The sequence below is a fragment of the Sminthopsis crassicaudata genome, chromosome 4 (assembly GCF_048593235.1).
Source record: "Sminthopsis crassicaudata isolate SCR6 chromosome 4, ASM4859323v1, whole genome shotgun sequence".
Lineage (NCBI taxonomy): Eukaryota > Metazoa > Chordata > Mammalia > Dasyuromorphia > Dasyuridae > Sminthopsis > Sminthopsis crassicaudata.
In genome coordinates, this window is record NC_133620.1 from 462,472,857 (window position 1) to 462,494,907 (window position 22,051).

The 22,051-nt window shown below is 47.8% G+C and overlaps 1 protein-coding gene across 6 annotated transcripts in view; it reads right to left on the minus strand.

Moving 5' to 3' along the window:
- Nucleotides 1-431: 431 nt before the first annotated feature.
- Nucleotides 432-22,051, minus strand: part of PHKG1 (phosphorylase kinase catalytic subunit gamma 1) — a 27,454-nt gene continuing 5,834 nt past the window's right edge. For 5 of the 6 annotated variants that reach the window (XM_074263998.1, XM_074263994.1, XM_074264000.1 and 2 more), the window contains exons 2-10: nucleotides 10,088-10,206; nucleotides 9,128-9,303; nucleotides 8,519-8,573; nucleotides 5,707-5,772; nucleotides 4,705-4,868; nucleotides 4,339-4,429; nucleotides 3,465-3,618; nucleotides 2,147-2,272; nucleotides 432-1,309 (exon numbers count right to left, since the gene is read on the minus strand). In XM_074263998.1, coding sequence (XP_074120099.1) covers nucleotides 1,061-1,309; nucleotides 2,147-2,272; nucleotides 3,465-3,618; nucleotides 4,339-4,429; nucleotides 4,705-4,868; nucleotides 5,707-5,772; nucleotides 8,519-8,573; nucleotides 9,128-9,303; nucleotides 10,088-10,170 — 1,164 coding nt within the window. In that variant the 5' untranslated portion in view covers nucleotides 10,171-10,206 and the 3' untranslated portion in view covers nucleotides 432-1,060. Of the gene's footprint in view, nucleotides 1,310-2,146; nucleotides 2,273-3,464; nucleotides 3,619-4,338; nucleotides 4,430-4,704; nucleotides 4,869-5,706; nucleotides 5,773-8,518; nucleotides 8,574-9,127; nucleotides 9,304-10,087; nucleotides 10,207-14,824; nucleotides 14,860-22,051 lie in introns of all 6 variants that reach the window. The other variant, XM_074263999.1, reaches the window with a different exon arrangement.

A 22,051-nucleotide genomic window follows, 5' to 3' on the forward strand; every position in this document is an offset into this window, starting at 1 on the left:
CCCCCTTTTCCATCCCAACTATCACGTCACCAGCACCTCCCACTCAGTTCCACCGTGGCAAGAGCTGTTTGGCTGAAGTCAAAGGACCCAAGCCTCAGTCCTGACTCCAGCTGCAGCAAATACACCCACCTGCCTATTGCCACAGAGCTCATCACCAAGAACCCCGAACTGCTGGAAATAATACGAACCTCGGGACCCCAGGGCACGTAATTTCTCAAGCTAATTTAGCTACAAACTATTCATGTAAGCCTTGAAATTCATTGTCAAATCCCCAAAATAATACAGTGTGTGGACATAATAAGACCTGAGATTCTGGAATAGTCCCTGAGAATAAAGGGGGAAGAGTCAGTAACATTTTAGAGCAAAATAGATTAAATGAAGCTTCTTTGTACAAAAAAAAAAAAAAAAAAAAAAAAAAAGAGCAATTAGTAGTTATGATATGTCATTTTATATTTCAGGCACAAATTTCATATTTTAGCTCAGCAGATCATATTTGAGAAGGGGAAAAGTGTCATCGGCTCAAACCCCCGGGGCTCTGTGGAACCCAGGTTGGGAAGCTCCGACCTTGTACCACCCATTCTTTCACTGTTAAACAAAGCTATGGTTCTGATTGGCCCAGGGTACAAGATTTGTCAGTATCCAAATCTAGACTAAACACTGGCTTTCCAGACCCCTAATCCAGAGCACGTCTTACTTCTGGCTGTCTGACAGAACTGGGGGGATGGGGTAGAGGTGGGCAGAAGTTGAGGGGCCTAGGCTGCTCAGGAAGTATCATTCAGAGAGACCTGAGCAAAAAGGCAAAGCCCTCCCTTCCAACTTGACTCCCCCTTGCCCTCCAGCTGGGTCCTGTAGATTGAGCCCTAGTTGGTAGGAGGGAAATGCCCTGTTCCTCCCCAGGGAAGGGGTCAGAGCCAGGGCCCTTCAGCTAACGGGCTCCTCTCTGAACAAATGGAACCTTGGGCTGGCTCTAGGCTCTGCCCCAGTCCTCTGCCTCCCCGGCACCCTGAGAGCTCCTGGGCAGTCACTCAGCCAGTGGCGGGCAGGGCTGGGGCCAGGGCGCTCAGAAGCCCTCCTCATCAGCCAGGGAGAGGAGCACGGCCTTGGGCGTGTTCTCAAAGAGCGCGGCCCGGTTCTGCTGCTGGCCCTTCTTCACCCAGTGGCCGTAGATACGGAAGGCGCAGGCGTCGATGAGCTTCCTCAGGGGCCGCAGGGCGTACGGGTCTCGGAGGACAATCTCTCGGGTCACCGGCTTCATGCGCCGATACTGGTAGTAGATTCGGACAGAGGCGAGCACGGTCAAGGCGATCACCTGCGGAAGGGGAAGAAGGACACGGCGGGGGACCCCAAGGGTAGCGCCTTCGCCTTGTCCCCAGGGAAATCTCCCTACATCAGAGACTCTGGACAAGCCACTTAAGTTTGCCCGGTTCTCTGTCCAGAACAGTTCCATCCAGCCTACATCGAGGAAGGGACACCCTCATGCTGATGAAATAATAGGTCCAATCCCTACTGCCCATCCCTATTTCTGTATTGCTTTAAGAGTTGCAAAGTATTGGGGTGGCTAGGTGGTACAATGGATAGATCACCAGCCTAAAGTCAGGAGGACCTGAGTTCAAATCTAGTCTCAGACACTTAGCACTTCCTGACTGTGTGACCCTGAGCAAGTCACTTAACCCCAATTGCCTCGGCAGGGAAAAAAGATTTGCAAAATATTTTCCTACCAATAACCCAATGAAGTAGGGAATGTTAAGTAGTTTTATGCCCATTTTCCATATGAAAAAGCTATAAAACTGAGGCCAGAAACAAAGTTCTCAAAAATCAGAATGGGTTTCAGAAGCTGTCTAAGGCAGCCTGAATCTGAGCGAAGCTCCTTCTCTGATATCTATCCTTTCTTCAGAAGAACCAGCGGCTGACTGAGTGGGAGGTCAGTTTACCCCCCCCCACCTCCCGTCAGGATTAGAAATAGGGGAATCATCCCAAGGGAACCAGGCCTTCAGGTAGAAATCAGACAGAGAGCAGCCCAGAGATTTCTGGGCCCTCCTCTGAGGCCGGATGGACTCAGGCTAGACTGAGATGAGAGGAGGCCCAGAACAGATGGATGAGTGGGAGCAAGGACTGTGGAGGGGATATGGAGCCAGAAAGCCTTTACCTTGAACTTGCCCCTGGGGCTGAAGTGACGGACTTCCTGGACCACATACTGCTGGAAAAAGGGGTGATCCAGGGCTTCCTCAGCTGTGTATCGTTTCTCTGGGCTCAGGACCAGGAGTCGGGAGATCTGGAAGAAGCAGAGGGTCCCCTCAGCAGCACTGCAGGGCAGCCCCGACCGCCCAGGCCCAGTATAAGTGCTGGTTTTACCAGAGGGAACTCGGTATTGGGAAAATAGGGGACCCTACGGAGTCCTTCCTTCCCACACTTCCAGCTGTTCTCTGTCTCAGGATAGAATCTCATCTTCCTCTCCCTTCTCTCCTTTCTTCCTACCCTCCTTCCATGAACACTGAAACACCAACTATGTACAAGGTGTTATTTTGGGATTATAAAGACCAAAACCCTTGAGCCTTTGCCCTCCCATGGCAAAGTAGACACAGTGTATGCACGAAAAAGGCAGTACAAAACATACAGAAGAATCGGCACCCCGGGACAGTGGAGAGAATGCTCCTTTTGGAGTCACAGGGCCAAGGTTCGAATTCTGTGAACGGGCCTACTACCTCTGCGACCTCTAGAAAATCACGTCACCGAGTCTCACTGTCCTGAAAGCATATGGGAGGGCACTAAATGGTTCCTGAGGGGCCTCTGGTGTCTAGACCCCTGATTCTATAAAAAGGCACAGAGATGAGGTGGGGTGAGATGCTACCCATATATGGGGAGCAGCCAGTAGGCTGGAAAAGGGGGCTTGAGGGGTTGTGTAAAATAGGTCTAGAAAGAGGGGCTGAAGGAAAAGGTAGACAGAAAAGAGACAGGGACACAGGTACATGTGATGTGCCTATACAAGAGTAAGAGAGAGACAGAGACAGAGATGGAGAAAGACAGAGATAGAAAGAGAAAAAGACAGAAAGAGAGACAGACATAGAAACAGAAACAGAAAGGGGAAAGACAGAATGAGACAGAAACAGGCAGAGAGAGAGAGAGAGAGAGAGAGAGAGAGAGAGAGAGAGAGAGAGAGAGAGAGAGAGAAAGAAAGATACAGAGACAGAGACAGAGAGAGACAGAGAGATAGAGAGAGAAGTAAATAAGTAGATAATTATAGAAGTTTTTCAAATGGCAGAAATTTATTATAGAACCATATGGAACCTTAGAGATTAACTAGTCCATCTCCCTCATTTGACAGAGGAAGAAACTGAGGCACAGAAGTGACCAGCCAAAGGTCACACATCTAAGTAACAATACTAGGACTAACTTCCACGGCCTCACACTGATTCTCTCCCCTCCTCAGCTCCATCCAAAAAGCTTAAGGAGAACTCAGCACTTACAAGATCCTTTACAGTGTCTGATCGATCATCCCACTCCGGAGAGCCGAACTGGTAGTTGCCACTCATGATCATTCTCAACATCAGCATCTGCTTTCGGTGCCAGAAAGGGGGTGAGCCGGCCAGGAGGGTGTACATAATCACACCTGTGCTCCACCTGGGGACAGAGGGGAAGGGCAGAGACTGTGCTAGGAAGACTCCAGACTCTGGCACTTGGGGTTGTACAGCTCAATGTTTCTTTAAAATGTGTTTTATTTACAATTCTCTCACTTCCTAATCTGGGTGTGTCTGTCTGTCTGTCTGTCTGTCTCTCTGTGCCTCTCTGTCTTTTGTCTCTCTCTCACACACACACCCCACCCCCACTTCCACTAACAGAACCTTTCCTTGCAATACAGAAGGAAAGTTAAGCAAACCAAGAAGACACGCTGGCCAGGGCTGGTGGTGTATGCTGCACTCTACACCTGCAGCCCCCCACCTCTCTAATAAGAGGAAGGCCTGCTTCCTCACCAATTCTCTGAAGTCAAGATTGGTCATTGCTTCTCGCATCACCTTGAATCCTGCTCCCTTTTCATTTTCCCCTCCATTGTTGTAGATCCTGTTATTGTTGATTTTCCTACATCCCTATTCTTTCCACTCTCTCACCCCTTACACGTTAATCACTGTGCCCTTCTGCTCTCTGACTTGTGACCACCCTCACTACTGGTCCCTCCCCCTTTCCTTTCCCCCCCCCCCCCCGAGGCTGGGGTTAAGTGACTTGCCCAGGGTCACACAGCTAGGAAGTGTTAAGTCACCAGACCCAAACTCGGGTCCTCCTGAATTCAGGGCTGATGCTCCATCCACTAGCTGCCCCCTCCCCCTTTCCTGATCCACAACTCACATGTCCACTTCCTTCCCGTAGCCAGGGTGGCTGTCGTTCATGGAACACTCGAGGATTTCAGGGGCCAGGTAGCTGGGAGTCCCACATACCTCTGGCAGGAACAGAGAGAAGCAGAACATTAAGGAAGAGCTCATCCTGGGAGGGAGAGAAAAGGACAAGGAAAAGGTGGAAGAGAAAGAGGGAGAAGGAAAAGGAAGGAGGAGAAGAAGGAAAGAAGAGAAAGAGAGAAAACTACAGAACAAAACAGCTGGAACAAGAGACTTGCTAGTCTTGACCCAAACACTAGTCATCCCTCCAGGAGAGAAAAGCACTGAGTGAGCACAGTAAGCAGGACAGAGAATAGGAAGAAGGTCCCGGCTGCCCCACCTCGGAGCTTCTCTCCAGGGTCCAGCTGGCAGGAGAATCCAAAGTCGGTGAGTTTGATATTCATATCATCATCCAGGAGGATGTTTTCCGGCTTCAGGTCGCGGTGTACAATGTCCATCTTGTGCAGGTAGCAGATCACCTCCAGGAGGGCCCTCATGATCTTCCTGGTGGGGAGGGAGGGAAGGAAGTAAGGAAGATAGAAAGGAGAGGGGAGGAAAGGAGCCCTGACCCTTCAACTTCAACCAGTCTTCTGCAGGGAGGTCCATGAACTTCTGAACCAAGCCCCAAGCACCTGCAACCTTAGAACCATCACATAGGAAAGAAGCAAGAGTTCACATTCCTCTCCTAGTCGTACGTCCTGCCCACGTTTCCTCGTGCAGAGACAGGACCCGCCTGACCCAGCAAATTCCCCCAAACCAGAGACTCTTGTCCCTAGATTAGGGGTTCTCAAACTACGGCCCGCGGGCCAGATGCGGCCCACTGAGGACGTTTATGTGGCCCACCGGGTTATGGCAAATGGGCTGAGGGGCGGAGACAGAGTGTGAGGCGCTCCAACAGTCTGAGGGACAGTGAACTGGCCCCCTATTTAAAAAGTTTGAGGACCACTGCCTTAGAGGGTGGAAGACCAGATGGCCGTTCTCACTACTACTACCACCCAGCCATGTAGCTCCTCTCATTAAAACCCCAATCCTAAAAAAATAAAAATAAATAAATGAAATAAGATCCCAATCTTTCTCCTCCAACAGCCACCGAACACCCTCCAAACTTCAGCCTCCAGAAAGTTCACCCTCCAACTTCAACATCCCCCCAAAAAGCAGATGGACTCTCGCTGCAGCCAAAGAGGGAGAAGCAATTATCGGAGAAGGAGCACAGAGTCATGAGATTTGGGATGTTTCAATCTCAGAGTCACAAATCACTAAGTCCCTTGAAGAAATAACAATCACGAGGCCTACCAGAGGAGGGAACAGAGGTAAAAAGTGTCTAGTGATCCACTCCCCTCACCTGGTTTCCTTCTCACTCAAGGTGACCATCTCGGTGAGGTAATCAAAGAGTTCACCTCTCTTCATCCTACAGACAGAGGGAGAAGAGAAAGGGGGACTGAATTAATGCACAAGACACTCTCCCCCAATTCTACCGCATCCTCCTCATACCCTTTTGTTTCCCTGTATCTCCACGGCAATCGACCAGCATAAAGCCCCAGAAAAAGGGGAAGCTGTCAGCTCACATGGGTCCAGAGGCTCAGGTTTTAGAAAAAGGGAAAAGGAGAAGCCTTTCCCTATCCTCTTTGATGCTAGACCCTTCCCCCTGAGATATCAGCAATCAATCCTGACTATATATTATCGGTATCTAATTGTTTTCCGGTTCCCTTTCCATTAGAATGGGAGCTCCTTGAAAGCAAGGACTTTTGGGGGTTATTTTAATGCCCAATGTTTTAAACAATAAGTGCCTACTAAATGCTTGTTGACTGACTTGAGAAAGGTTGAGATGGGAGGAAGGAAAAAAGAGAGGGAGGAAATGAGAAGGAAGAAGTCCAATGGAGGGGTCAAGTATCCCTGGTGATGAGACAAGGTACTCAGAGTTGAGAACTTGGGGCATATGAGCCAGACTCTGGGCCCTGGGGGCTTTTGGGACAGGATGGTGGTAAACATCAGCACCTTCTCAGCAAATCAGGCTCTGGGATTTGATACCAGATTTCACCTTTTTTTTTTTCCTTACCCTTATCTTGCCCTTCCACCCTTCCAGTCTCATGGGGTTTATAAAAATAGCCATTTAAACAACTCTTGCTGAAGGTCATTACAACTCCGTCTTCCCTCCTCCCCTTCCTTACTCCTTCCCTTGCTGCCTACTCAGCAGCTGTGATACCAGGAAGAACCCAGGACAGCTGCAGCTAATCCTAGCCAGAGAAAGCGAGGAGTTTCTCCCTGGTGTAAAAAATAAAAATGCACAAGGGGATAGAGCCAGCTCATGTTCTCTGGATTATTGTCCCCATCACCACTCCCAGATCATGGAGCCGCTCTGAATTACAATCTCAGGCCTAATTCCCTGCATATCGCACATTTGCACTCCCATAAAGGGACGGGGACTCCTGTGGCAACAAAGGAGGGGATGGGCAGTTATTAGAGGGATAATAAAGTCAGGGATTTGGGAGCTGGAAACCTCTAAGTGCTGAATCCCTCCAAGCATTGATCATCCTCATCATCAAACTGATAATCACTATTTCCATTATGCTTTAAGTTCTTCCAAGGGCCTTAGATGCTTTGAGTTTCACAACAACCCTAACAGGAAGGTGCAGTGGATATTATTATATTTCTAGTTTACACATGGGGAAAATGAGTCCAGAAATCAGTGATTTGCTCAGATGCTGCTACTTGGCCAGGCTCACACAGACAGGAAAGGCAAATGCTGAAGTTAGCTGACTGGGGAGAGGTATTTTAGGGGTTCATCCCAAGAGCTATAGAAGCACGCCTTGTCTTGTGCCTCCTCTGGGAAAGGGCTAGGTCTCCTTCGGTGAATCTTCTCATAAAATTAAGATGTTAAGTCATACGAATGTGGAAATATATTTAGAAGAATTGCACATGTTTAACCTATATAGGACTGCTTGCTAGCTTTGTTGGAGGGGAGAGGAAGAAAAATTTGGAACACAAGGTCTGCAAGGATGAATGTTGAAAAGTATCTTCAGAAAAAATAAAAATATTACTAATTTTTTTATTTAAAAAAAATTTTTTTAAAGATGTAAATCATAATTTCTGGAAATACATGTTTTTACACATAGCATTTTCTTAAATCAAAGCAAACCTATACTACATGATATATATATATAATATTATATTATATATATATATATATATATATATATAAATATCTCTTTGAAGGAGGAATTATATATACTATATCTTTTTGAAGGAGGAATTTCCAGATGGTAATCACAGAACTATGGGAAGAACTGAGAAGTCCTCCTTCCCTGGAAATCTTCTGTTTGCAGATTGTAAGAATCCTTGATTTAGAGACCTTAGAGAACATAAAATCCCTTATAGCTAAGGAAAGTGAGAACTAAAGAGTCAAGGTGACTTGTTCAGGATCACACCCTTAGTGAGTCTTCAGACATCTAGAACAGAGAACATTTGACTCCATGACATGGATCTTATCTGTCTGGACCATGCTATTCAAAAGCTTCAGCAAATCAGTGATCCTCTCTCAGTCTCAGTTTCCCCCACTGTAAAATAGGAAGTTTGGACTAGCTGAGATCCATCGTCCTCCACCCTCTAAGATGCCTTCCAATGCTAAATCTTGTGAGGTTAAAATTGAATGAGATGTCCTTGGGTGAGCCACAATTAGAGTTCCTATTTTTACACCATTAAGCTATAATATATATTAATTATTTATATTGACATATTATTAATTATATATTATATAATATATATTGTATATATCAATATATAATTAATTTTATTTATATATATGTATATATATATATATATATGTATATATATATATATAGCATTCATTTTCTTACCCCTGTGAAGTCCATAATACAACTATTATTGTTCCCATTTTACAGAAGATGAAACTGAAGTTCTAGAAGCAAAATGCCAGATTGAAGAGATATATTTTCAGAACCCATATCCAAAACTCATTTCCCTGCATATGCTGCATCATGGGAATAGCACAGGAGGGCTCTCCGTAGAAATCAGGAATGGAAGGGTCTTGGGGAATGAATGGGAGGGCTCTCTCCAATAGAAATCAGGAGTGTCTAACCCTAAGGCTTCCCTCCCTTGCCTGGGAGAATGGCTGGCTAGGGGGGCCAGGTACTCACAGATCAAACACCAGGAAGAAGAAAGTGTTGGTCTCATAAGTATCCTTCAGCTGGACTGTAATGGAAATGACCGGCTAGCTTCAGGCTGCAGAGAAGATGTGGTTTGGGGGGAGGATGCAGGGAGGGGGGCTGGGGCAGGGCCCTGGAAAGGTCAGATGTGGAGGGTCGGCGGTAAGGGGAGCTGCTACTGGCTGAAGGGGGGTGGCGGGCAGGCTGGGGGGTTACAGGCAGAGGTGCTCATTTGTATGCTTTCCAGGCAGCTGGCCAGTAACTTTGCCTAACTTCCTCCACACTCCCCATCCCTCCCCCTCCCCTGCAGCCTTGTACTTGGAGGAAAGGGAAGAAGGTTTGAGGAAGGCTGGGACTGAGAGATGGGAGAAGAGCAAGCTTAGCCTTCTTCCCCAGGGAGTGTCTCAGAGCCCAGGAAGACAGCTTGGCTGCCTCAGTGGCTATTTCAGGCAAAAGAAAATGTCCCATCTCTCCATCTTGGGGGTAACAGCCTAGGGTCTCTCCCTCTCACGTCACTCATCCCAACCCCAGCCCTTGGTTCTTGCCCCAGCCCACCCCTTCCCCGGTCAGAGAATGGCAGCTGAGGGAGGGGGGACTCACTGACGTTGGGGTGCCCGGAGACCTTGCGCAAGATGTCGATCTCCTTGATGGTGGCTTCCCGCAGCTCCTGAATCTCCTGGGGGTTCAGGTTGCCAGCGGTGATATCGATAATCTTCACGGCGTACTCCTTCCTGGTGGCCTTGTGGATGCAGCGTCGAACCACGCTGCTCACGCCCCTGGGAAGGCAGGCTTATGTGGGGAGGGGGCGGGCGCCTCCAACAGTTTGAGGGAGGGGGTCAGATCCCACCAAAAAGAAGGTCTGGTTTTCCAGGTGAGAAAAGCGAACTCCAGAATGGGCATAAATTTCATCTAAGATCCCATGGCAGAGTTGAGACTAAAGTCAGAGCTGAAAGGAGCCTCGTGCTACCCAGTGGCAGCCTCTCGTTTCAATCACGAGGACACTGAGTCTGGTGGAGGTGATGGAAACGGTGGCCCGGGGTCACCCAAGTAGGACACACCTGAATCTAGGCCCTCTGACTCCAAGGTTGGTGTTCTCAGGAGACCACAAACCCAGGGCTCCTAATTCACAATCCATTGCCCTTTGGGACTGGAAACCAGCCCTTTCCTTTGTATAAGACTGGGTTCAAATGGGCAGAGAACTTGGGAAGGCAGAGGAACATCTGAGCTGGTCTTTTGTTTGCCTTGGTACATGAGGTCCAGACCCCATTTTGAAGGGTTCCAAAAAGGGGAAAAAGGACCAGTGGTGGCTGGATTCAAAGAGAGAGACAAAGACACAGAGACAGACAGAGATACAGAGACAGAGATAGAGAGACAGAGACACAGAGAGAAGCAGAGACAGAGACCGAAAGAGAGGGAGAGACACAGAGACAAAAAAAGAGACAGACACAGAGACAGAGAGAAAGAGACAGATAGAGAGACACAGAGGGAGATCATCCATGGAAAAAAGGCCTGAACTGTCAAGGAGGTTTAGGGGAAGGGTCTGGAGGAAAGGGACCTTACCTCCCCAGGATCTCCTTAGGTTCATACTTCTCATAGAACCCCTGGGCAGAGTGTGAGTCTGGCAGCCCTTCATCCCGGGTCATGGTCTAGTCTTCAAAAGGTAGAGCCAAGTGAGCTTACTGGAGAAGGAAGAAATGAAGGCTTTTGTGGGGGAGACAATAAAGGTGAACGAGAAGTTGCCAAGTCTGACTTCGATGCTCCCTCACCTCCCTTTTCAGCACCCCCACCTAACCCTCGCCATCTCAAGAAAGACCCTCAAATTATTTCCCTTCTTCTTTCACCCCAGTTGACCATCCCGTGGGAAGGACGACAAGGCAAACCATGAGTTCTTCACCTTTCATGCCCCTTTGGGCAGTCTGGTAAAGCTTATGCACGCCCCTTCACAGAATCATGTTTTAAAACACATAAAATCAGATGCATTACAATGGAAGCATTGAAAGTTATCAAAATGCTCATTTTCTTAAAAGTTCCATGGATCAAAAGCTATTAAAAAGGCACTGAATAATAATAATAATAATTCCAGCACTCAAATATTAAAGCTCCTTAATGGATTAATGCTTGATACCTCCCAATTGTATCTGCTTTTTAATTGTGGAAACAACATGTTTATGCGTCAGTTCAAAATATGTACAAACACAAGATGGGCCTGTGATCTAAGGGTCACAGGCTCATGGGCATATAGATCCACCTTGATCCCCAGAGGATCACTTGCCTCTTTGCGTTATTGCTCCAAGCTGGAGAAGGCCAAGAAAAACTTCAGTAGCTCATGGACAGACATGGAAAAATCTCAAGTTTTCAAATAACGCATTAGACTTCCCCACCACCCATTGCCAGTAACACCCTGTGGACCAACTGCTAAACAAGCCTTGTCTCTGCAGCTCAAGGCAATGGCTGGGACAGCGCCTTAACCTCCCGGAAAACACAGCCCCTTCCACTTCTAGAGAGCTTTCATTGGTAGCAGGTATTTTCTTTATTTCAAGCTAGAATATTCCTTTTTTCTACTTCTGCTCACTGATCTTGGTTCTATTATCTAGGGCCGGGCAGTACAGGACTATTTCCTTTTCCTTGTGAGACCCTTTTAAATCTTCTAAGACAGAACCCACGCCTTCCTCTCCACTTCCCCCAGTCTTCTCTTCCCTAGGCTAAATATTCTCTAGTTCCTCACATTTGAACCAATTCTTATATTGCATAAACCAGGGGTTCTCAAACTACGGCCCGCGGGCCAGATGCGGCCCCCCGGGTTATGGCAAATGGGCTCAGGGGCGGAGACAGAGTGTGAGTTTTTGTTTTTACCATAGTCCAGCCCCCCAGCAGTCTGAGGGACAGTGAACTGGCCCCTATTTAAAAAGTTTGAGGACCACTGGCATAAACCTAAAGCCCTTGACCATCCTAGCTGCTCTCTTCTAGATACTCTCCAGCTTTTTAATATCCTCCCTAAAACATGGCACCTGATTTTAAAATCCTACCAGCTTTTCCATCACTGGACTCTACAGCCAGTGAAGCTGCTACGGATGACCTAGCTCAGTCCAGAGATGCTGTCTCCACAGCAACCAGAGGGTTTTACTATTGTTGTTCAGTCATGGTCTTCATGACTCCGTTTGGGGTTTTCTTAGCAAAGACACGGGAGTGATTTGCCACTCCCTTCTCCAACTCATTTTACAGATGGGGAAACTGAGGCAAACAGGCTTTAATGACTACCCCAGACTCACATAGCTAGTAAGTTTCTGAAACTGGAGTTGATAGAGTCGGGAGCCTGACTCCAGGCCTAGGGGTGATGAATATTAAAGCTGACGGCTCTATATTGATGGCAGAATGACCAACCTTGAGGAAATAATGCATCCAAGAGAAATATTGATGTATTATGTCTTAAACAAAAGTAACTGATCCGTCTTGGAGGGCAGCTGGGTGAGAGGATAATTTCAAATCAAAAACCATTTGGGGAGGAGAGTCTTCCACTCTTCTCCCATGATTGGGGCCAGCAACTGCTGTTGCAGCCACATCCCAGAGGCAGAGCAAAGGAACCAACAGAATCCACGGAGTTGGCACCTGGAGACCAAGATTACATACACCTCAGGCCTTCAGTTACGCCTTCCTTAATGTCACCCCCTGACTCCTGGCTCTCTTGGAGTAGGGGGAAGATGCATAGACTCCTATGTTCCACATTATCAATAAAGTCAACTTTATACTTAGTGAAACAAAATGATTTAGGGAGAGTGGAAAGATGAATGGACCTTCCTCATACCCGCAATCACCTGCCTGGTTCATCTATGATCACCTGGAGGCCCGACCCTACTGCTTCCAGCTCAGGGCATACCCCCTCAAACAGTGGAGGCAGATGAGGCAGGACAGGTTCTACAGAGGCTGGGTAGCTGAGGCCATCAGAAAGGGCAGCAGACCAGCTCTCTGCTTCAGGACCACTTGATGTTTCATGGATTCTAGGAGAGGGAATGAGATGATGCTCCCAGAGAAGCAGGCATTAGCAGGAACTCAGTGGTGGGCGGGTACAGGGGAAAGAACATGGGCTGTGGAGTCAACAGTCCACTATTCAAATCTTACTTCTGGAGCTCATGGCCTGTGGGACTTTACTGGTCATTTCTTCTGATCATTTACTGTAGGTCTAATCAATTAATCATTTATTAGTAGTTTCTTCTGTAGAATGAGGCTTTGAACTCGACAGCCTCCGAAACTACTCCTAGTTCTAGATACAGGCTGGGTCTGGTGAAAGGAATGGGTGGAGAATAACCTGTTTGGAAAGAAGATACCATCTATAAAACACCATCTATAAAAGGGTTTTCACTGGGAAAATCAATAAAAGAAAAAGGAGAAAACACGGCTCCCCTCTAGGGAGCTCTCCCCCCTAGGAGAATTTTCTCCTAGGACAGCTGGGCTGTCCTTTTAAGCTTTAAAGCTTGAGAGGACCTTGAGAGACCACCCAAAGCAGCCTGATGATTTCACAGAATACCCTGAGGCCAGCCCATGGTCCCCCAGAGTAGCAGTTGGGAGAGCCAGGGTCCTGGGGACGTGTCCACTGTCCAGTGACTGCCCTTCCGATTTCAGGCACGACCTCATCCAGCTTCCCATAAGCCTCAAACCTTAGCCATTAGTGACTCTTCATTGGCTTTTTGCCTGCTCTGTTACTCACTTCCATTCAGAAAACACCAACTGGGCACCTGCTTGTGCCAGCCTTTAGGGGTAACAAAAAGGGGAATGTGTATGTATGTGTGAAGATATAGACAATATTTATGTATGTATAAAGATATAGATATAAACGAGATAGAGGGACAGGAAGAGAGATAAAAATTAAATCGAGATTATGGTGTCGATAGAGATAGAGATACAGTATACCACAGAGAGATGTAGTTGTAGATATAAAGACTAAAGATAGTTATGAATATAGATAGTGATATTGATATAAAGATACAGATGTGCATTATAGATATAGCTAACAGCTACAGATACAGAAATGGATAAAGATTGTGATATTGAAATAAAGATTCAGATATAAGTTAGAGATATGGATATTTATAATTGGACATATGGATCCCATATGGGTATGAAGACAGATATGAACATAGATATATAATAACATTGATAGAAATAAAGATATAGACATAAATTGTATATCTAGATAACATATAGACATAGAAGCCCAATGCGCTATCCCTTGTACCACAGAGTCACTTGGAATATAGATATAGTGATATTGATATATACAGCTATAGATTATAGACATATGTATCGGTTATAGATATGAATGTAGATAGTGATATTGAAATAAAGATACAGATATAAAAATAGGAATACAGATATAGTTGTAGGTAGTGGTATAGTTATAAGTATATAAAGATTATAATTATAGATGTGGATAGAGATGGTGAGATATTGTTATAAGTATATAGATATATAGATATATAGAGTATCAGTTATCGATATGAATGTAGATATAGATATTGCCATAAATATAAATTATAGCTTTAGATATAGATAAGATAGAGTGATATTGATATAATTAAAGATATAGATTATAGATATGAATATGAATATAGCTATAGGGTGATATTGATATAAATTATATTTAGATATAGATACAGGTATGGATGTAGATGGAGGTAACAGATATAGGAATGGATATAGACGCTGATCTATGTGTACACAGGGTATCTCAAAAGTCTTCATGCAGTTTTAAGCTTCAGTAGATTTATAAGCTTTACTAGCTTAACAATGCACTAAGATCTGTGGGACAAGCTACAGATAGGATCACTGGTATAGCAAAGGAAAGAGCCAAAGGTCACCTAGTTTGAGCCGGTCATTTAAAGGTGAGGTGCAGAGCCCAGGTGAAGGACAAAGGTAGAACGGACACTGGACTCGAGTGTAGGAACTCCGAGCTCCAGATTCCACTGCCTACTTGCTACAAGATGCTCCCATCACATACACCATCTAAGTGTTCTGTAAGCAGCTGGGTGCTGCAGTGGGGGCTGGGCCTGGAGTCGGGACTTAAGGACGAGCTGTGGGACCCTGGCCAAGTCACTTTGCCCTGTCTGCCTCAATTTCCCCATCTATAAAATGAGCCGAAGAAGGAAAACACAAACCAAACTGGCATCTTTGCCAAGAAAACCCCAAATGGGATTGCAAAGCATTTGTCAGGACTGAAAACAACCGAACAGCAAACTCTAAGCCCTCTGGACATATAACTCAAGAAGGGAGAGCAGGAGCTAAGGGACCAGGAGAGGCACTCACCAAGTCCTCGGCAGCTCAGAGGAAGGAGGTTCAATCTAGAGAGGAGGAAGGGAGGGGAGGAGGCTGAGTTGGGTTTCACAACCCTGAGGTGAATAGAGAAGCAAGGCTAGCCTCCCCTCCCATCCCTCCATGGCTAGATGGCTTCCCAAGGACCCTCCAGATACACCCAGGAGTCCATGAAGGGAGGGGGTGGGGAGATCTGGAAAGGCTCATGGGGTCTCCAAGATGGCCCCTTGAGTGGGATATCAGTAAGCAGAGAGGAGGATGGTCAGGGATGGAGGAGGGAAGACACTCTCAGTTTGGGAAAAGGCTCCCAGGCTCTCAGTAAATGTTTGCTGATTGCTGGCGACCTCTGGCCCCTGACCCAAGGTCCCTGGCAGCTTGGGCCCCAGGCAGACAACCTCTCTGCCAGGATGATCAAGTGCCCAGATCGGGGCTCAGGACAGCAGCTGCCCCCTTCCTGCCCGGCCTCGGCCTCCACAGGGGAAGCTCATGGTCTGCATCCACCCTGGAGTTCTCCTGGCTCCGGACCCTGAGGCCAGCCCAGGCTCCTGCTCAGGAGGGTCAGCCAGGCCCAGGCCCAGGCCCAGGGAGGGGACAGAGGCTCCTGAGCAATGACACACATACACACACACACACACACACACACACACACACACACACACACGTGAGCAGAGCAGGATTTGCTCCTTGGTCACCTTCTAAAACTGGATTAATATCACAGGACCTATTGGGTGATATTCCCCTGTGACCTTGAACAAATAACATAACCTTTCTGAGCCTCAGCTTTCCTCATCTGTAAAATGGGAGAGTCAGACAGGACGGCCTTCCAGCTTGAAATCTGCATCCCTATAATCCTTCTAGTACAGAAGGCAAGCAGATGTGCTGCTAGGAGCACATCTGGATTCAACCTCATTAATCAGAGCTTCTTTACTAACTCTTTTGCACCTAAATGTAGGAGAATGCCCAATAACAGGCAGACTACCCCCCTGGGGTACTTCTCCATCCCTCACCCCAGGGCCGGATGCACACTGGGGGTACCTGTGTCCTCATCTCCAAATGTCTATAAAGCTGCCGGGTCTCCTCCATCTCCTCCTTTTCGGCAACAACTCTCCTTTCTTGGTTCTGATCTCTCCAGTCTAGACCCTCCACATATCTCCCTGCATTAGAAACTGCTTCAGGCCAGACTGCAGCTCTCACACCCTAACTCCGGTCAGATCAGGCCCTGTTTGCTTCATTCTAATTGGAGGATTCAGTCAGAAGGGTTCTTGCCTCCTGGAAGTGTCAAAGCTCAAAAGCCCCATCTTTACAAATGGATATGGTTATCTGAGAACATGTCTTCACTCCTTCCCTACATTACAGGGCCCTTCCTTACATTACAGGCCCTTCCTTACATTGCAGGGCCCTTCCTTACATTACAGGCCCTTCCTTACATTATAGGGCCTTCCTTACATTACAAGGCCCTTCCTTACATTACAGGCCCTTCCTTACATTACAGGGCCCTTCCTTACATTGCAGGGCCTTCCTTACATTGCAGGGCCTTCCTTACATTGCAGGGCCCCTAAGGGAAGACTCGGCCCTGTTCATGTTTGCACCCCACCTCCTCACGTCCCCCTGCTGCTCCCCGAGAGGATGCCCAGCTCACAGATCTCAGAGAGGTCATCCAACTCAGGAGCTTGAGTATCTTATCCAGGATCCCATAGGACATTAAGTACCCTGCCCTGGGATCCTAACTTGAGCCTCCAGTTCCAAGCCCAGCGTTTTTCCCACTGTGCAATGTTGTCTCTCTCACTCAATAAATGTTCGTTGAATTGAAATGTCGTTCCGCACATGTCCTGGGCAAAGGGCCAAGTGCACTGGGTGTGGATTATCGCTGTCAGCCATATAACTTAATTTAAGAAAAGTTATTCCGGGTCACAGCAGCGGTTAATTCGGTTCAGGGGCTCTGTCAGAAGTTCTGAGGGCATCTGCCCTGCCTTTCCAGCCCCCCAGCTCCCCTCTGCAGTTCCCCATATTCCTTCATGCACTGCATACTTATAGTCCCTTCCCAGAATCCTCATCCTTCCTTTCCCTCTGACAGATCCAGTGTGCCCCAGGGGCCAGCTCTAGCTGAACACCACTGATCTAGAGCAGGTAAGGTGCCCTTGACCCACTCTCCCTGGCAGAGTCCTGGGCCAGGCAGACCCAAGTGTCCCCTTGGGCTATCCTCTTATATCCCCAGGCTGGTGGGTCAACAGGGGAATACTGAGCTTGGAAGGAGAGATCAGGTGAGTCCTAAATCAAAAACGTAAGGCCCCCACTTTGAGGGTACATAACAGGGCACTGCCTCCTAGGCCAGGATCCCCCTGAACCAACACTCTGTCCAAATCACTAGTATGTCACCCCAAGCAAGAGAAAGAGGAGAATGGGCGAGTCCCCTAGAGGGGCAATGGAATCCCCCTGTCGCCATTGCTCAGACCACCTCCTGTGTGCAGCCTTCCTCTTCTTTCCCTCCATCCCAGCTTAGGGATTTCCTCCCCATCTTCCTCATCCATCATGGGCTTCAGGGACTGGCAGAGTCTAGTTTATCAGCTCTCTTTGGCTCTCTGAGGCAGGATGGAGACCGCTCTGGGCACTGCCTTACACAACTTGAACTTCCACCATCCTGCCAACCTAAGTCGGCCATCTGGGGAGCTCTGAACCACAGCAGCGAGAAAGCAGAGAAACATCTTCAGCCACCATCCTCAAGGCCGGCCAGAACCGAGGCGAGAAAAATCTCCAGCCCAGACTGAGGGGACTGAGGGAGTGACTCCATCCCTTCTGAGCCAGTCCATAACAACTGCTTAGCCCTGTCTACCATCCCCATTTCTCCATCCAGTTCCTCCATCAGTGGCAAGAGGCTGACTCTACAAATGACTAAGAACTATTGGACTAGGATGACTCATATTGAATGTAGATGGAGTAAATGCACCCACCTGCCCATTTGATAAAAAGAAATAAAGCTGACAGTAAAAATTCAGAGACTGTTGGGGATAGGGTGGATCTTTGAGATCCTAATGTCCCATCAGTTTAGCCACAAAACACTAATTTGGGTTTTGGAATACACAAAAGTGGTAGGGTTATTAGCATTAAGTTATGGAATATCCCTAAGAATAAAGAAAAAGAAGATAAGAAAACCATTTCCCTATCCAGTAGCAACAGGCTGATTTTACAAATGACTAAGAACTTTTGGACTAGGATGAACTGTACTGAATGTAGACGGAGTAAATTCACCCACTTGCCCATTTGATAAAAAGAAATAAAGCTGACAGGAGATTCAGAGACTGTTACGGATAAAGTGGATTTTTTGAGATCCTAAAGTGCCACAAAACCTCTAATTTGGGCCTTGGAATGTCAAAAGTGGTAGGATTATTGCCACTTGAAATTATGGAATATTCCTAAGAAAAAGAAAGAAAGAAAGAAAGAAAGAAAGAAAGAAAGAAAGAAAGAAAGAAAGAAAGAAAGAAAGAAAGAAAGAAAGAAAGAAAGAAAGAAAGAAAGAAAGAAAGAAAGAAAGAAAGAAAGAAAGAAAGAAAGAAAGAAAGAAAGAAAGAAAGAAAGAAAGAAAGAAAGAAAGAAAGAAAGAAAGAAAGAAAGAAAGAAAAAGATAATAAAACCTAGAAGTGAAATGCATGAAATGTAGACTCTTGGTAATATGTAATATTTTAAATATACCTTTTAAGCCTCAGACTTGGAGGGCAGTCTAGATTGGGCGGGGGAAATTTTTCAAATTTAAACCTTTTTGTTGGGGCTGTGGGGAGAGCAGATAAGAGGCCTTCTTAGCACCCAAAAAGTTACCTATTTCACCTATACCTGCAAAAAACAGCCCTGTCTCTAACCCTCAGTGTCTTATGACTCTCAAGTGACTCCAGCTTCTGACAGTGATAGCAGATGGGGTGGGACAGCTGCTGCAGAAGCTGAGGTGGCTGGGGCACTCAGGAAGACCAGGAGATCTGAGTTGGGAGACCAGAACCCTGGTTCTCTGGGTCAGGTCCATCAGACCTTTCTCATGGCTGGGAGAAAGGAGGAGATGGCACTCCTAGAAATAGGGGTAAGGGGGAAACTGGCCCTGGACAGAGAACATAAGTAAATCATTTAATCTTACTGGTTCTCAGTCTCTTTATCAGTAAAATGGGTGGATTGGGACAGAAGTTTACCACCACCTCTAGATAGGAAGAGAAATGGGTTAAAATCAAAGGAATGGGTACAAGGAATCTCATTTTAAAGAAAATGTCATGGATAAAATGATTTATCACAGGGGGACTGGGGAGGGATTCTTGGAAAGCTACCTAGTCTAACACTTTCATTCCATCCCTATTTCTCTCTCTTAGCCCAGAGGAGAAAGAAATGCCAAAAGTTTCCAGGTAAGAGAGCCCCTGGCCCACCCGATTACCATGAAGTTGAAGACCTGCCATTTTTATTTCTCCTGTCCTTGCTGAATGCATTCTTCCCTAACATTAGGTGAATGAGTGTCAGAGACAGAATGTCCCTGTGAGCTTTGAAGGGACCACCAGAGATGGGAGCCTGAGTCTGTCTAACTACACAGCCCAGCCTGGCCCCTCATCCCCACCCCAGGCAGCCCCAGGAGCATCCATCTGACCAATCCAGGGCACTGGATTCACCCAGCAGCCCTCAAGCTGTGGAGTAGCTCTTCTTTTGGCTCTCACCAATTGAGCTTTATGCTGGCACTTTGCATTTGTGCCCACCCTCCCAGAGGCAGCTAATAAGGTGCAGGCCCACTGGGAAGAGCTGAGTTCAAATACAATTTCAGACACTTCCTAGCTGAGTGACCCTAAGCAAGGGACTGCACCCTGTTTACCTCAGTTTCCTCATCTGCCAAATGAGCTGGAGAAGGAAATGGCAAACCCCTCTGCCAAGAAAACCCCAAAGAGGCCAAATGAGGAACAATAATGACCAACTTCCCCAAAGACCAAGGGCAAGAGGAAAGCATGCTCCTTTTTGCTCTGTAGTTCTTCCTATTTCTTCTCAGAAGATGTCCCTTTTTAACAGCTAACTGATTAAATGGCAAAAACTGATATTGAGGCCTAATTATTAATTAAATATTAGGAATCAGAAGGGAACAAATGAGAGAAAATTCAAGAAAGACAGAGATAGAGGCAGGGACAGAGGGAGAAAGACAGAGAGACAGAGGTGGGGGAGAGAGAAAGAGACAGAGATAGAGGGAGAAAAGGAGAGAGGAAGAAAGAAAAAGAGAGAAGGGAGAAAGGAATGGAGGGAGAAAGGGAAGGAAGGAAGTAGGGGAAAAGGGACAAAGAGAGAGAGAGAGAGGGAAAGGAAGGAAAAGACAGAGACAAAACACCCCCCCCAAAGTTCCCTAGGGTTAGCCCTAGATCCCTGAAGAAAATTCATCCTCCCTCTGGAAGCCAACACACCAATACCAATGGGGAGAGGGGGCTACCAAGCTCAGACCCTATTTACATGCTATATGCATATGATAAATTTTTCCTAATAAAAATGAGTAGCATTAGTCATTTTTCAAAATGAGATACTGGGGCCAAGAGATTTGCCCAAGTCTGTTTCCTGCAAACTCAGCACCCAGGGGTTAAACTCTGACATTTGCACCTGCTTGCCCCCACTACCCTCAATGGCCACTCTAGGACCCCTGTGTGGTTAGAGAAGGGAGAGCAGGAGCTAAGGGCCAGGAGAGGCTCTCACAAAGTCCTGGGCAGCTCAGAGGAAGGAGGTTTAATCTAGAGAGGAGGAAGGGAGGGGAGGAGGCTGTTGGGTTTCACAACCCTGAGGTGAATAGAGAAGCAAGGCTAGCCTCCCCTGTCACCCCACCATGGCTAGATGGCTTCCCAAGGACCCTCCAGATACCCCAGGAGTCCATGAAGGGAGGGGGTGGGGAGATCTGGAAAGGCTCATGGGGTCTCCAAGATGGCCCCTTGAGTGGGATGTCAATGGGCAGAGAGGGGGATGGTCAAGGATGGAGGGGGGAGGATACTCTCCGTTTGGGAAAAGGCTCCCAGGCTCTCAGTAAATGTTTGCTGATTGCTGGCGACCTCTGGCCCCTGACCCGAGGTCCCTGGCAGCTTGGGTCCCAGGCAGACAGCCTCTCTGCCAGGATGACCCAGTGCCCAGACCGGGGCTCAGGACAGCGGCTGCCCCCTTCCTGCCCGGCCTCGGCCTCCACAGGGGAAGCTCATGGTCTGCTCCACCCCGGGGTTCTCTGAGGCCGGCCCAGGCTCCTGCTCAGGAGGGTCAGCCAGGCCCAGAGAGGGGACAGAGGCTCCTGAGCACTCACACACTCTCACACACACACACACACACACACACACACACACACACACACACACTCCCCCCCCACACACACACACACACACACACTCCCCCCACACACACACACACACACACCCAAGAGAAGAAATGAAAGGGAAAAGCTGGAAAGATCTCCAGGAATGGGACCTGCCCCACTGTGGCCCCCTTGGCAGGCCTCCCCTCCTGGCACTGGGGGCCCGGCTCCCCTCCCCCTCAGGCTGACAAACAGGCCTTTCTGCTGACTGGCCCAATGTGGTCCCAGTTGCGTCAGGGACTTTGGGATCTTGGCCCGGGGAAAAGGCCTCTTGTGCCCTCGGTCCTGGGCCGCTGCTGAGGGGAGGTTTAGAATGACAGCAGCCGCCCGGCCCCCCAACACACACACACACACACACACACACACACAACATTCACACATGCACTATCCACACACATCCCACACAGCCTCTCACACACGCACTCACATCTATCCAGACACTCACTTCCACGCATTTTCACACTGCGCCCCACAGTCTCACACGGAACTCCGGCAGCAGCCTGTGGCCAACCCGCCCCTGAAACAAACCCCTCGCTCTCTGTGCCTCAGTTTCCTTTTCCGTACAATGAAGGCCGGACCCTGCGTCCTCCCCAGCCCTAGAGCTGTGCCGGGAGGCCAACGGGTCAGGACTCAAACAGTGAGCAGGGTTCTCCGGTGAGAGAGACAACCCTTCCCACCAACCTCCTACCCCTCCCCCCCAAAAAAAATGAAAGGGAAGAGAAAGGAGGAAAAAAAGAAGGAAAGAAGGGAGGAAGAAAGGGAGGGAGGGAGGGAGAAGGAAAAGAAAAAGGGAAAAAACCTCAGTTTACTGACACCTCAGGTGCCTCCAGCCCGGAGCTGAGGGGTCCTGCCGGATGATTCCCGCCCCGGGTCGGAGGGCCGGCGGCCCGCAGTCC